General features: G+C 43.1%; 1 protein-coding gene across 6 annotated transcripts in view; it reads right to left on the reverse strand.

The window, feature by feature from the left end:
• Nucleotides 1-1,560: 1,560 nt before the first annotated feature.
• Nucleotides 1,561-15,068, reverse strand: part of MAPRE1 (microtubule associated protein RP/EB family member 1) — a 48,538-nt gene continuing 35,030 nt past the window's right edge. For 4 of the 6 annotated variants that reach the window (XM_040331490.1, XM_040331488.1, XM_040331489.1 and 1 more), the window contains exons 3-8: nt 14,324-14,469; nt 12,489-12,702; nt 7,780-7,845; nt 7,468-7,589; nt 6,116-6,268; nt 1,561-2,878 (exon numbers count right to left, since the gene is read on the reverse strand). In XM_040331490.1, coding sequence (XP_040187424.1) covers nt 2,822-2,878; nt 6,116-6,268; nt 7,468-7,589; nt 7,780-7,845; nt 12,489-12,702; nt 14,324-14,469 — 758 coding nt within the window. In that variant the 3' untranslated portion in view covers nt 1,561-2,821. Of the gene's footprint in view, nt 2,879-4,949; nt 5,037-6,115; nt 6,269-7,467; nt 7,590-7,779; nt 7,846-12,488; nt 12,703-14,323; nt 14,470-15,068 lie in introns of all 6 variants that reach the window. The other 2 variants (XR_005744559.1, XM_040331492.1) reach the window with 2 other exon arrangements.

Raw genomic sequence — 15,068 nt, forward strand, 5'->3', positions numbered from 1 at the left:
CAGAACCAATACATTTGTTTAGCTTTGAATCGGATAGATGCGTCATATTACTAATCTAGTGATTAGTTTTATTTATTCATTTTCTAACAAATTAAAACATGTGTCGAGAGTAGCTGGTTAAGGAGGGGGGGGGGGGGGGTTGGAGTCGGCTGCCGCATTCTTGACAGCCGATGAGTCATTGGTTGTTAGCGCGTTTGACAGCTGAAATGTAAAGAAAAGAATGCCGGCAATAAAAAAAAAAAACACACATTTTTTTAAATGTCATGGGGTCCCCCCCCCAAAATCTACACCAAACCCTTATCTGAGCATGAAGCCCAGCAAGCCAGGAAAGGGGGGGGTGGGCGAGTGCCCCCTGCTCCTGAACTGTAGCAGGCCATGTGCATTCAACATTGGGGGAGCCCCCTGCCCCAAAGCATCCCCCTAAGATCTTTGACCCCATTTTTATGGGGACAATGGCACTTCCCTATAACCCTGGCCCGGTGGTTGTGGGGGTGACCAATCAGAATCTGGAAACCCCTTTATCAAGGAGGCCCCCAGATTTCCACCGCTCCCTATGCGAATGATTATGAGGTTCTATAGACCCCATATTCATTCATATGGGGGCAGGGATCTGGGGGGACCCTTGTTAATAAAGGGGGCTTCCAGATTCTGATACGTCACCCTCTGCAACCCCACAACCACCAGGCCAGTATTGTGAAGAGCCCCTTGTCTCCATCAACATGAGGACCATGTGCTTTCCAAGATGGTTCATCAGCGCCCTCCCACAGTTCATTGAGAATTACAAGCTGTCTGCCACAGTGGCCTGATGGTACTAATAGTTCATTCAGAACTCTGAATGAATGACACAGCTGTGTGGATAGATCCCCACACTGCATTTGAATTGCGACAGCAGGTGTGGTGAGAGAATCCCCTGGCCGCTGTCACAATAGAGGATTGGGAGTGGCGGCAGGTGCGTTCGCAACACGTTACATCCTAAAAGTCACCAAGCCCTCGTTCGCATTTAAATCCCACAATTTCAGACAAGCGATTGACAGACATGCGTGACTTCATGCCCAGATGTCTATGCAAGTTGCACCTGAAAAGGGAGTTTGAATGAGTGAGTTTTGTAAAAAGGACTGTTTGAGAGTGCTCTGGCTCCTTTCGCTGCAAGCCTGTGCATGAGCCCGATGGGACCAAGCCATGCGGCCCAGACCTCTCAACATCTGAGCTCAGCCATAAAAGGAGCCTGCCTAGAGGACATGTTAAGTATATATACTGTTCCATTATTGTCATAGACTACATAGATAGCCACGGTTAGTACATGATATTCCTATTTTCTTGGGAAATAAATGCAACAGTGTTTACTGAGCTTATTGTATATGTCTTCATAATTCACACAGTATCATTAGGCCTAGCATACTCTGATAAAATAGCCTATTATAAACTGATACATATATGCAATAGTATAGAGTGTATAGCATTTAGAATTTTACTTTTTGAGCCAGCACAGAGCACGTCTTTACCATTTATATACAATTTACCCAAATAGAAAGACAAAAAACAAACATACAACACTGGAGCTTAATTCACTCTTGAAATACAGAAGTTTTTATTTAGAAATGGCTTAAAAGTAGAAAAAAACTGTTGAGAAAGAAAAGAAAAAAAAAAGTCGGACTAAAAATTGGAAGAAACTGAAAAAAAAAAAAAAAAAATAGGAGGGAATACGAGTCTTAAAAAAAGGCCACAAGAGATTTAGAAAGTATAGCACTGCAGTGTCTGACGGCTGGCTCAGTGAGGGGCGCGCACACGTCTTCCGACGCAGGGGCCCTTGGTACGTTACATGCATAACCACCAAACCATCCGTTCCAGGAGTGAATAACCCAGTGATCTGTAGGATACAACAGATACATAGAAAAAAAAAACACATCAAGAAGGAAGATATTAAATAATATATGTTGGCAAAATAAAGTTTTACAAAAAAACAAAAAAAAAAAATGGGAAGAACAGGATGGAGCATTAGGCTGCAGGACATCCGGTAGGTCTCTGAGCCTCGGTAAAATCTCACACTTAATGTCAATTAAATTTCCATTTGACTGCCGGAGGGCTGAAGCCATTTTTGTCGGAGGCGAGAAGGTAAAAAGGAGACAGAGGTAGAGGTAGAGGCAGTCACGCCAACTCGCCCCTCCCCTCAGCATCTTTACACCTTGAGCAGCACATTGGGACCACTCTACATGCAAGCATTAAAGAAAAAAAGAACCCCACAAGAGCAACCCCCAAAACTCGCAGCGAGGTGAGCACCTACCTAGTGAGACACAAACACTTACTAAGCCATATTATTACACTGAAAGAGCTTAGATATGATAACAAACTCCTTAAGGCATTTTCATCTGTCAACCATATTATATCTAATAGCAAATTTCCTTTTTTTGTTCAAAACGTCACAACTTGACAAGTCACCCGTTAAACTTTTCACTTCACAAAATTTCAAGTTTAAAACATTCTTGCTTGCTAGCGACTGAAAACCTTCAAGAGTCCTTAACTGAACGTTCCCGTGGGAACGGCAAAAAAAAAAAAAAAAAAATTGGGGGTGAGGGGGATAGTTTAATACTTTCTTGCTACAAAAAAAACAAAGGGGGGACATCTCCAAGGTTTAGCCACTGTAAAATGAGTGAAACTTTGGCAAAGTACACTTCTGAAAAGTGAGGAGCTGACCCAGGCCTCCGAGAATAAAAAGGGATTTTTTTTCTTTTTTTACAGTTAAGCATATGGACAAAAAAAAAAAAAAAAAAATATATAATAATTCCCAAAAAATATATATGACGGCATGGAGAAAAGAATCACATTAATATTCTTCCTGGTCCTCAGGAGGCGCGCCTTCATCTGGAATAACGAAACCCTCCTGCAGGAGAGAAGACAGAAGAGATCAGACTGATGGCACAACACAACCACATATTTAGAGACAAGTGAACGTGGAACGATTTGTACCATCAAAATTGGAATCCGAGGTGTGGGCTTGTTCACTAGCATTACATTGAATGGACCGTTGCGCAGTCATGCAACAATGTGCCCATATGACATTTTTATCAGTTTTGGTGGCACTTAATCACTACAGGGTGTTTTTTCTTTTGCTTAAAAAAAAAAATCATATTTTGTTATAAAAAAGGTAATTTTTTGCCTTCACTCGTGTGCCAATGAGGTGGCACTGATGGGCATTGATTAGCAGCAGTGGATGGCACCAAGGGGACGAATGTCCCTCTAAGGCTGCTTTCACTGGGGCGGTGTCGGCGGTAAAGCACCCCCATTTTTTCTGAGGTTTTCGGCAGCTAGCGGGATGCTTATAACCCCCGCTAGCGGCAAGTTAAAACAACCCACAAAGCTTTGCTGTAGCGGCTGTGCTGCCCATTTGTTTCAATGGGCAGGAGCAGTAGACTGCTCCAAATATTTTTTTAGCGCTTTTCAGGCACCTTTTTCAACCCAAAAGCCCCTGAAAAAAAAAATTATATTATATATATATTATATATATTATATATATATATATATATATATATATATATATATATATATATATATATATATATATATATATATATATATATATAATGCCCCAGTGTGAAAGGAGTCCAACAGAAACCAGTTAACGTCTTTTCATGCTGACAGCTTGAAAAAAAAAAAAGGAAGCGGATAACCGGCTTCTGTTCACGTCTGATCAGCTGTCATTGGCTGACAGCTGATCACATGGTAAAGGGCCCACTGTGATAGGCGCTTTACCCTGATCTGTAATCAGCTTGTCCCAAGGACTCTGCAATCAATGAGCACAACGCTGGCGCCCCAGGGCGATGCAGGCATAATGAACAATCCATGGACGCCTTCCCGGTGCATTGCCACGAAATGAGATTTGCCATGGAATGAGATGGTCCGCCTCCATCACATCCTATTGGCTCACTCCTGTCACGTGACATATTTAAACGTCAAGTATCGACGCAAACATCAGTCTCAGCTAGGCTATCATAGGGAGAGGATCTCCTCTCCCTGTGATAGCTGCTGGTGCACGGAGCTCGCCATCATGCCTCCCCGCGAGCGCGATAGATCCACAGCGCTATCGGGATCCCAATGCACCCAATAGCGTAGACTCACGCATGCGTATAGCACTTTTCACATATTAGAAAATACTTTAGAACACCCTACGCTATTTGCGTAGTGCTGCGCCTGCACACTACTACTTTACCTGCAGCCGATGCTGTACTTTCTGCTCCCCGTTCCCTGAGCCTTAACAGGGGACGGGGAGTAGAGCTGCGGGCGCGGGGTGTAGTTAGCGCTGGCAGGAGGCACGCTGACAGCGCTATTGGGCATTGGGATCCCGATAGCGCTGTGGATCTATCGCGCTCGCGGGGAGGCATGACAGCGAGCTCCGTGCACCAGCTCCGTGCAGCTTCAGCTATCACAGGGAGAGGAGATCCTCTCCCTATAATAGCCTAGCTGAGACTGATGTTTGTGTCGATACTTGACGTTTAAATATGTCACGTGACAGGAGTGAGCCAATAGGATGTGATGGAGGCGGACCATCTCATTCCATGGCAAATCTCATTTCGTGGCAATGCACCGGCATTTTAAGCCCATGCTTTAGTCTATAGCGTGGGCACCAAGCGGGTAAAGGCCAAGTTGAATATTTTGGAAAAACTAATAAATGCACATATTTTTGCATGAGAGAGAGAAGAAAAAGAAAGGGGGATAAAATGTGTATGGGGGGGGGGGGGCGCACATTTTAAACTGAGTTATATTCGCCTTTACTTAAAATGTTAAAGTCTACACGGGGGTTGTGGCGATGCACCCTCTCAAAATCCCAAGAACTGGAGGTGTGACCATAATACAAGTGCAAAGTGGAAAGATTCAGTGATGCCGGTCTTAGAATACTATAAAGTGACTGTAAACCTCAGACATGAAACGAACAAAAACATATCTACAGTGTGTACTTGTCTCAGTCCAGAGCACGAAGTGTAATTTTTGTCTGCCGCCTCCTTCCTCTGCCATCAGGGTGAGTCACTTCTGACAGGATTGTCCTGACACCAAGAAAAAATAAATAAAAAAAGGTGACAGGGGAGGGAGCTCCAGCACACAATTTGTGATCGACAGCCTCGCTTTCTTCCTCTGTGCTGTGTAAAGGAGGGGGGGGTGGTGTCCCTTCCCTCCAATCAGCTCTCACTGAGCTCTTCAGAGTGCAACTTCAGCTCCTTGAAATCTCAGACAAGCTGTAAAAATTCTGCACTTTGAATGGCTGTAAATTAGAGATGACTGAAGATAAACAGGTACATCTTATGTAGGAGTATTTGTTTAATCTTTATCACCTGAGGCCAGTCACTTCACAGGGTATATGTGTTTACAACCACTTTAAAGCACTCCAGCCAAAACGTTAACAATTTGGCGTTCGAGCAGAGACCGGTCGTAGCCTGTGCCAGGTTTTTACCACCATCTGGGTCTCTTTAGGCCCCTTACACACGGGTGCCTCCGGACGGATTCCGCTTGCTCAGTGGGGGATGGCTCCATTGATCCCTGGCTGAGCAGGCGGATGACAGGTCAGCATCTACTCACTATGCTGAGCGGAGACTGACAGTCCCACTCTCCTCTGAGGAGATCGGATGAAAACAGACCGCTTGTTCATTTTCATCCGATCCACAGATGGAACATAAAACCACCATCCATCTGGATTTGGCAAACAGGTTCAGATCAGATATCGGCGGACGTGTCACCGCTGACATCCGCTGCTCCATAGGGGTGAATGGAGGGTCCAATAAGGCCCGCCTGGAAAACCGACAGGTGGACCCGATGGGAGAGCCTGTGTGAAAGGGGCGCAAGGGGAGATTTCCCATCACTTCCCATCCAGGACAGGAAGTGATAGCAAATCTATCCAATCAGGTTTAGAGGCGCTGAAGTAAACACGAAATGTGTGTCAGTGCGAAAAGGAGGGCGAGTGAAGCACTTAAAGTTGCCTTTGCCTTACCTAAAATTGAGGAGATTGACATTATATATATATATATATATTTTACAGCCCGAGTACATGAGCAGTAAAAAGGAAGATGTATGAAAAAGCACACAACACCATGCAGGCTTTTTATTTGTCTCTCAATGGGATGATACTTACATCTGTGGCATACAGAATCTCTATGATCTTCTGGAGGACTGGGTCACTTTCTCCCTCGTTCTCTTGGCAAATCAGCTCAATATTCCTTAGCTTGCCGAAATAAAAGTCTCTTTCTTTCTCTAGATCTTCAACGGTGATCTTAAGAACATTTATCTAAAAAATGCCAAAGTGTACAAGTTACACACTGGAGACATGAAAGAAATCCAAAATGGAAAAAAAAACAACCTCTCATAATTGAGTATGTAGGAAGGTCTAAGGCACAGTAAATTAGAATTTTTTTAAAGAGGAACTTTAGTGTAAAGGAAAATTTGTTTTATTGCAGAAGTGACATAATAGGTCTCTCCACATCCAGGCCATTTTTTTGCAATACAGCACTGTAATTTTGACAATTGTGCGGTTATGCAATGCTGTACCCAAATTACATTTTTTGCGCTATAAACAAAATACACCCCCCCCTAAAATTAAATTTTTACTCAGTTATAAAAAAATAAATACAAAAAAATTAAAAATAAAGTCTTCATAATTAGTTTAGCATAATGTATTCTGCTACATATATTTGGTAAAAAAACTAAAATTCCAAGTGTTTGTTGATTTCCACACAGTGTATACAAACTATGAGATACATTTATGACATTTTTATCTCTTTTTTTATACTAGTAATGGTGGCAATCAGCGAATTCAGGCAGGACTGCCCTATTACTGCAGACAGGCACTGTTTGGGGACCAGTGATATGAACACAGACCAAGTAAATTGAGAGAGAATATATATATATATATATATATATATATATATATATATATATATATATATATATATATATATATATATATATATATATATATATAATCTCAATGTGTTTAATCCAGTGGAACTATTACATTGCAAAGAGACACAAGTAACTGCAGTCCCACCAGAACTTGGCAGAATTAGGTGGTTAAAACTTTTTCCTCTTGAGTGACCAACGTGCTTTGGGTCTAGTTTGCGAATGCCTCATATTGTAAGAAATATAAAGAATGAACATCTTCATGTCTAAAAGATGGCAAGATCTCCAACTGAAAAGAAAGATTAAGTAGAGCTGCACAGTGGCTAAGTGGTTAGCACTTCTGCCTGACAGCACTGGTTCAAAGCCCAACCACAGCACTACCTGCCTGAAGTTTGCATGTTCTCCCTGTGTGGGTTTCCTCCCACTCTTATACATACTGGCTCCCGTCTAAACTTGCCCCAGTATATGCATGTGACTGAACAATATACAGTATGTATAGTGCAGTGTAAAGTGATGGAGTACCAATGACAGCTGCAATGTCTCCTGTACCGACATGGCAGTCCTAGTATTCATGGTCACATGGCCTACCTGTTGGACCAGCTCTGCAGACTCCTCTTCTCCGTTGCCGATACCTGCGGGTTTCCTGGCAATCCCCTGGACAGGTTTGTTAGGGGCGGGGGTCCTCTGGGCTGGTACGGCCCTCTGTGGAGCTAGAGAACAGATACACCCATTATATACCGGGACCCATTTAGCGCCATAACCACAGTGAGCAGAAACTGTGCCAGACAAACCACCATAACCCAGAAACTGGTGAGACACCTCTAAGAAAAAGTGCACCCCTCTCCCTGACAAACAAGTACCAATCTTTATGTGCACCCCTCTCCCTGAAAAAACAAGTACCAATCTTAGCCATTTTCCTGCCGTCTTCTGTAGCTTTGGGAAGCCTTGTGGTTTCACTGGATTCATCTGTAGGGTAAGGTACAGTATTCATAGATCATAGACATTCCCAACCTCTGGCTGGTCACATTCAAACCTTTTAACAGATATTAATACTCAGGAGAGAAAAATAAAAATATTTCCCCAAAATTAGGCAGAAAAGTCAGTTTACAGATCTTTAAAAGAGAAAAAATAAAAATAAAAAACTAACCCAAGTTTCAGTATGGCGGTAAATGATAAATCCAGACTGACACCAGATTAGGAAAACACAAGTCTGCCCACCAATCCCTTCTCTCCACCCCAGCCATAAACTTTATGACTGCCATCAGTCAACGTGAACAAAATCACCTCGGGGGGGGGGGGGGGGGTAACGTGAGCATCAGTACAGAACTGGAATGACATTTTCTTTTACATCAAGTGGACAGCCAAGTTTGTGTGTCACTTACCAGGAGTAGAGTCGGCACCAGGATGCAGTATGGGTAGGTGGCAAGCTGGTAAAGGTAGCGAGATGCTTTGGGCAGTGTTCTGCGGGGAAACCTTGAGTCCAGCCATTCATTGGCATGGCACTTTTCACACATACACCACCTACCTACCTAAAAATTGTTGCTGGCAAAATACACTCCTTCAAGGAAATTGTATTCTGATGGCAGTGGCCTTTGTTTTACAAAAAACTTGGTGTTTTATTGAAAAGCGTAAAGGCAATATACAGTAAATGCAATGGCATAATCCTAACATGGTAGGTAAGTGTACATGAACGTGGTCATACATAAAATGTGTGTAGAAAATCGATCTTATATTACTACACTGCAGGAGTTAAAGTGGAGGTTCACCCTAAAACAATTATCCAACATTACATCCAGCATACTAACGACATGTACAGTATGCAGGTATTTTTTTTGCCGTACATACCGTTATATTGTTATTTTTCCCCCGGCTTCCGGGTTCTGATTTCCACAGGACTGGGCGTTCCTATTGAGAGGGTAGATGATTGACGTCTAGTGAAAAACTTCCCATGGCGCATCACCAGTTTTTCGTAAATAGCCGACCTGAGAGTCCGCGCTATACGGCGCCTGCACCCGCCGTGTAGAGCCGACTGCGCAGGCGCCATATAGAGCCGACTCCCAGGTCGGCTATTTATGGAAAACTGGTGATGCGCCATGGGAAGTTTTTCACTAGACGTCAATCATCTACCCTCTCAATATAAACGCCCAGTCCCGCGGGAATCAGAACCCGGAAGGAAAATATAACGGTATGTACAGCAAAAAAAAAAAAAAAACACAACTACATACTGTACATGTCGTTCGTATGCTGGATGTAATGTTAGATAATTGTTTTAGTGTGAACCTCCACTTGAAGGCGAGTACATGAACAATTTAGTTGCAGGATCTACCATCGGGAGGGCTCGAAGGCCCAGCATAGCTTGAGAAATGTTTTTATATTTCTGTCATTCAACCATCTCATTGCACGTAGCAGCATTACCCAGCCAGTCATCCCAAATCTTGCCATATTTTGCTGGGCATCCCCTGTGGACAGATTACCTTTTTATATGGTAGGACCTTATTAACCGCAACAACCCATTCCTGAATCGATGTGGGGTGCAGCCTGAAGCCACTTCCTCGCTATGAGTAGCCTGGCAATAAAAAGTGATTCTTGGAGGAATAGTTTATGGAACTTATCAGGATCTGGGAATATCCCCAGTAAACATAGTTTTGGGCATAGTGTCAGGGGAGATCCCATCTCATGAATGAACTTGACACTATGGGTCCAGTAGCCCTGTATTGCTGGGCATGACCATAAAAAGATGGAAGAAAGTGCTAGAGGGGCTGCTGCATCTTGGGCATAGGGGACTGTAGTCAGGTTTGCATTTGGCCAGCCGGATTGTGGGTCAAGTATGATCGGTGCAAAATGTAAAGTTGCATGGGGCGGTCAGACAACTTAGTTGACCCCTTCTTACAGGCATCAAGAGCATCTTCCCACTCGTCCTCCAGTCAGCCCACATCCCCAGACCACCCATCTTTCACCTTATAAGCAAAAGCCGCCGTAGTTGGACGAAGAAGGCAGTCATAAAATACTGAAATAAGTTTGCGGGAGTCTTGGCCCTTTATAATACATAGAATATCCAATTGTTCCAAGTTAAAGGGGCATCACAGAATTGTCTGGAGGGCATGGCCGAGCGGGAGGCAACGAAACATGGAATTAGCCATAGCGAACTCATCCTTAAAATTGCTGAAACGATTTTGGTTGAGCCAAAGGACATGGTCTGGTATAGTTAACAGTTCTTGTAGGCAGTGGCCTTTTAGCAGGATAATGTGCCTTGCCATACTGTAAAAAATAGTTCAAGAATGATTTGTGGGACACAACAAGTTAAAAGGCGTTGACTTGGCCCATATGTTCCAGATCTCCAATCAAGCAACTTTGGGATGTCCTGGAAAAAAAACTAATGCCATCCAAGTAGGGCCCACCTCACAACTTAAGTGAAATTCCACCCAAAAAAAAATAAAAATAAATAAATAAACTTCCGCTTTAAGTACAGATGACCACCTGACATTTTTTGTGGGGGATACTCTTTTTAGAGGCACCCAGCTCCTACTTCCTCCACTGGCACCCGAAGGAAGGAAGATCACCTCTCCATTTTCTGGGACACATCACAGGTCCCAGAAGCTTGGCTGGCCATTTCACAGCACAGCTTGCGCATGGACAGTCTGAAGCCACAACCGGGCACAGTTAGAATGAGGCATTGTAAAAGCGACATTCACAGACATGACTAGGCATGATGGGAATTATAGTACCTGAACTGGAAGGCCATAGCTTGGAGACCACTGCTTTAAAGGATCTGGATCTGTTACTGACGGCTTATTGCCGGATACCACAGGATACCTTCTAGTGGGGTCCATGCCTCAACAAGTCAGGGCTGTTTTGGCCGCAGAAAAGAGGCCTACTCAATATTAGGAAAGTGTTCAAAGTTATGGCTGATCAGTGTATACCCAGCCACCCTCCCCCTGTCTTGTCCCCTAGTGTCTGAGCTTACACTGAAGAGGACACAGCACCTCTCATGTGATTAGGTTTGGGCCTGGGGATTGCTCGCTCAGACACAAGCTCTGTTAGAAGAGGTCACTTGCTCCCCATCAAACCCTACTTTAGCAGAAACACAAGGTGCCAAGTGCAGAAAATGTCACTGTAAAAAGGTGACTGCCGCTTAAAAACAAGCAACACTGCAAAAAGGATTCCGCCCCATGTATAAAGCCTCACACACGATCGGATTTTCCATGGACAAATCGTAGGACTTTTGTGCGAAGGGCGTTTGCCGTGAACTTGTATTGCATACAAACGGCAAAGAACTGTTGGCCAAACATGAAACTACGTTGTTTTTCAGCTCTTTAGCGCCACCCTTTGGCCAACTTCTGGTAATGTTTTGTTATGGTGAGCACTGCTTATGAGCATGCATGTTTGTACTTTGGATTTTCGCGCAACAGACTACTGTACACCCGATCAGATAATCCATCACCACACATTTGTCAGAAAGTTTTAAAGCATGCCATCCCACATAAGTTGGCGGAAAACCCGGCAACAATTGTCCAATGGAGCATACAAACGGTTGGATTTTCCGACAACAGATTGTCTCACACAATTCCCGACGGAAAATCCAATCGTGTGTACAAGGCTTAAGATGTTTTGTTCCATATGCAAGCTAAATAAGTCTCATGGGCATAAGTCATATGCCTTGGATTGTAATCCAGTGGAAAATGATAGACTCCCCTTCCAGGACCACCAATGTGCCTCTGGTTGAACATGTGATCTACTTCCATACAATGCCGAAGTACAGCTGAATCTGGGAGGTAAAAGGAAGCGCTGCAATCTCACGCTTGTTCGTGATCTTATAAACGTGGAGATCTGCATACTCTGCACTGCAACACACCTGATTGGCTGTGTGCTGCACCCCCCCCCCCCAAGCTCTGCTATACAGAGGATTGCAAGAGGCTAACAGAAGAGTCCTAGAAACCAAAAACACTATGCCAATGGCTGTGCAGTATGATTGAATACTTATACCCCAAAAGGTAGTGAAGGGTCTCAATGACACCTGGCAAAGAAGGCTGGGGTGGTAGACCACAATAATGTAAAGCCGGTATGATTATTTGGCCTTACAAAGTGATTGTTACTTTGCCCATTTTAGCCGATGCTTTCCAATCGCAGCGAAATAAACAGTTCCTCAACTGTACTTCCCAGCTTCCCATTTCCATGCCTTCGCCATAACAATTGTGTGAGTGTAAACATTTTCTTAGCAGGAGTAAGTCTACTAAAGGCAGTGTAGTGTTTCTACAGATCTGCAACACACAAACACATGGCATTTTGCATACCAATCTACAGACCTGTATACCCATTACACCCTGCACTGTCTGATGCATGCTACAGATCCCTGAGCAACACTGGGAGTAGTGGGAGCAGAAACCAGACCCTAGCCCTGGAATGTGTAAACCACCGCTCAGCAACCCCTCTGTTAAAGACCAATGAAAACTAAAATGTCTTCGTTTATCTTCAAAGAACCCTTCTATAGGACTACATGAATAAATAAAGAAACCCTTTCATAGCACACCGCCCTCAGCAAAAAAAAAAATCTTACTGGCTGATCTGAGAACAGATGAAGCATTTACAAAAACTTCTCTACTGCCAGATACCTGAATTTGTTGATCCAATGGGTTTCTTGGGTTTGTTCAGGACTGGAGTTGGGAGAACTGGAGCAGGAGTTGATTCTTGTCCTTGCCCTTGTCTGGTAGCCACTGGGTCGTAGTCTTTTCCATCGTAATTTGCATCGAAAAACTTTTTAAACCACTGTACAAATTCAAAGTTGTCTTGGAACTTTCCTTTCACCAATCTGTCAACTGGAATTATCTACAGAAAGGGGATAAATACAATATATAATAAACTTTAATATACAACTACTATAATTTTAGAGATTGTAAGAAAAATATTATAACTCAGACATGCTGGCCGGTTAATCGGATCCTGTCTAAATTTGAGACCTTAGATTATAGGCTTGAGGGCAGGGACTGATGTGAAAAAAAAGTGTGTACACACACACACCACTACTTAAATTGATGCCGCTAAACATACACGTAAAATTAGGGCTGCAACCAACGATTATTTTCATAATCGATTAATCGAAACAATAATCGGCCAACTAATCGGATAATGGCCTTAAAAAAATAAAAAAAATCTGTTGGGCAGATTACAAAACACAAATTGCCGCAAAAAAAAAAAAAAAACACATTACATGCTTTTCTGCAGCTTCTCCATTGAAGTATATTGAACCAAAAAAATAAATAGCATCGTTTTGCATTAAAAAGTCCTTGCCCTTTCCAAATACTCAGCAGCTAAAAAAAAATCTTGGATGTGAACGTGTCCCATAGGAAAACATGTAAATGAACTGTAGTGTGTTTCTGCAAAAAGCACCAAAAAACAGAGGTGTGACCCCTGGCCTGAGATGTTTAGTAACATAATGGGGTTAAAAAAAACAATAAGTTAAAGAGCAAATAATTGCTACTGTAAGGGGTTCATTTTTTTACCGTGGGACAGTAAAAGTAATATTTACAGTAGTGATTTGCTTTTTTGTACTATAATATAAAGGGCTAATTTTAGTTTTAACCCCATTATGTTACTGGCCGATTAATCAATGAAAATTGTAATCAATTAATTTCATAATCGATTAGTTGTTTCGGCCCTAAATAAAATATCAAAATAAATGCATGCACAAATCTAAGTTTTGAATTATGAGTGGCACAGAAAGGATGCTCGTGCCGCGTTTTTCAAAGTGTACCAAGCCTGTGGTGGCAATGCTCACTCACTGTACTTATGGAGAAGTAGTGCTGCCACCCTAGGACAGGATTAAAGAATAATGTCTGCTCTCCTCCATAACATGGGGGGGGGGGGTTCTGTAGTCCAGAGGTGAACTGGACACCTCGCAGTAGAGGATCATGGGACCACCATGCCAGTATATGAATACAGAAAATACTGACATAGGACCCATGCAGTCATTTAACTTCATAGGCAAATGCCATTCTGTGAGTGTAGGATGTCATGGACCCCTCCCCCGAGCTGCCATCACCACACATCCATACTCTAAAGATGCAAATGGTGCCACTGATGTCTCATTAGCAATGGCATCCGCGAGACTAGAAGTGAGGCTGGAGGTGATCTTTAAAAACATTTTTTTATTCTTATATGTACACAACCACTATACAGTTCCCTTTAAAACAAAGTGGATTTCACTTTTCACTGCCACAGGCAGCATCAATATACAATGAACCCACAGTTGAATAAAATTACGTAACCCTGGCACTTTAGCCTAAAAACAAAACCATGCAGGAAAAGCTTTTGACCAGTCTTTACTTGTCTGAGAAATATTTCTTGCGGTAAAGGCTTCCTGTTTACAATCCCCCGCACAATGACAGACAGTGAGGAAGCCGTGAACAGGAACTTCTCATAGAAAGAGCAGTCATCACATCGCACTCACTTTATCAACACCCATTTTCTTGAAGCCGGCCTGCAGGACTTTGAAATTCTGGATGTACTCGTGTTCAAGCTTGGCTCCGAATTTCACTTTCTTTAGCGTGACGGATCCAGGAAACAACATGTCCATGAACTGACAAAACATGCTACCTGCGGGTACACAAAGAAATGGTGGGTCAGTGGACAGACTGGGAACGATGACATATGTACACGTAAATCTGAGCTTTACTCGCCCTCACCCCAACCATGCAAGGTCTCAGCACTCAGTTAGCAGGTGCCGATATCTATGGTCAGGCTTATGCCAATTTCTGATCTTCGGCCATTTTAATTGGCTGAGCCAAGATGACGCCACTCCTGCTTTAACCCACTTACCGACTGCCCAACTGTAATTATACGTCATTACTTTGACGTTAAATACCAGCAGCTAGCCGCCTTAACCCTCTGTGTATTTTCAGGAGGCGGCCAGCTTTGATAAAAGTGGTCCCAGCGGCGGATTCGCCACAAGAACACTTTTATACCTCTATGCCAGTCACAGAAATCAGGAGTGTATACAAAAGGCCATTTGCTCTCCAATAAACACTGCAGGCGCAGCCCTTATTACATTTCTTCACAGTCCATATATGAACAGTTCTCATCCAAATGGTCTTCAGACATCTATAACCCCAAACAATCACTTGCATTGCCCTACCACCGCTGCTTACTAGGACCAACGAACAACACAATCCTTAGCGCACAAACCGGATTGTTTG

The sequence above is a fragment of the Rana temporaria genome, chromosome 12, assembly GCF_905171775.1.
Source record: "Rana temporaria chromosome 12, aRanTem1.1, whole genome shotgun sequence".
Taxonomy (NCBI): domain Eukaryota; kingdom Metazoa; phylum Chordata; class Amphibia; order Anura; family Ranidae; genus Rana; species Rana temporaria.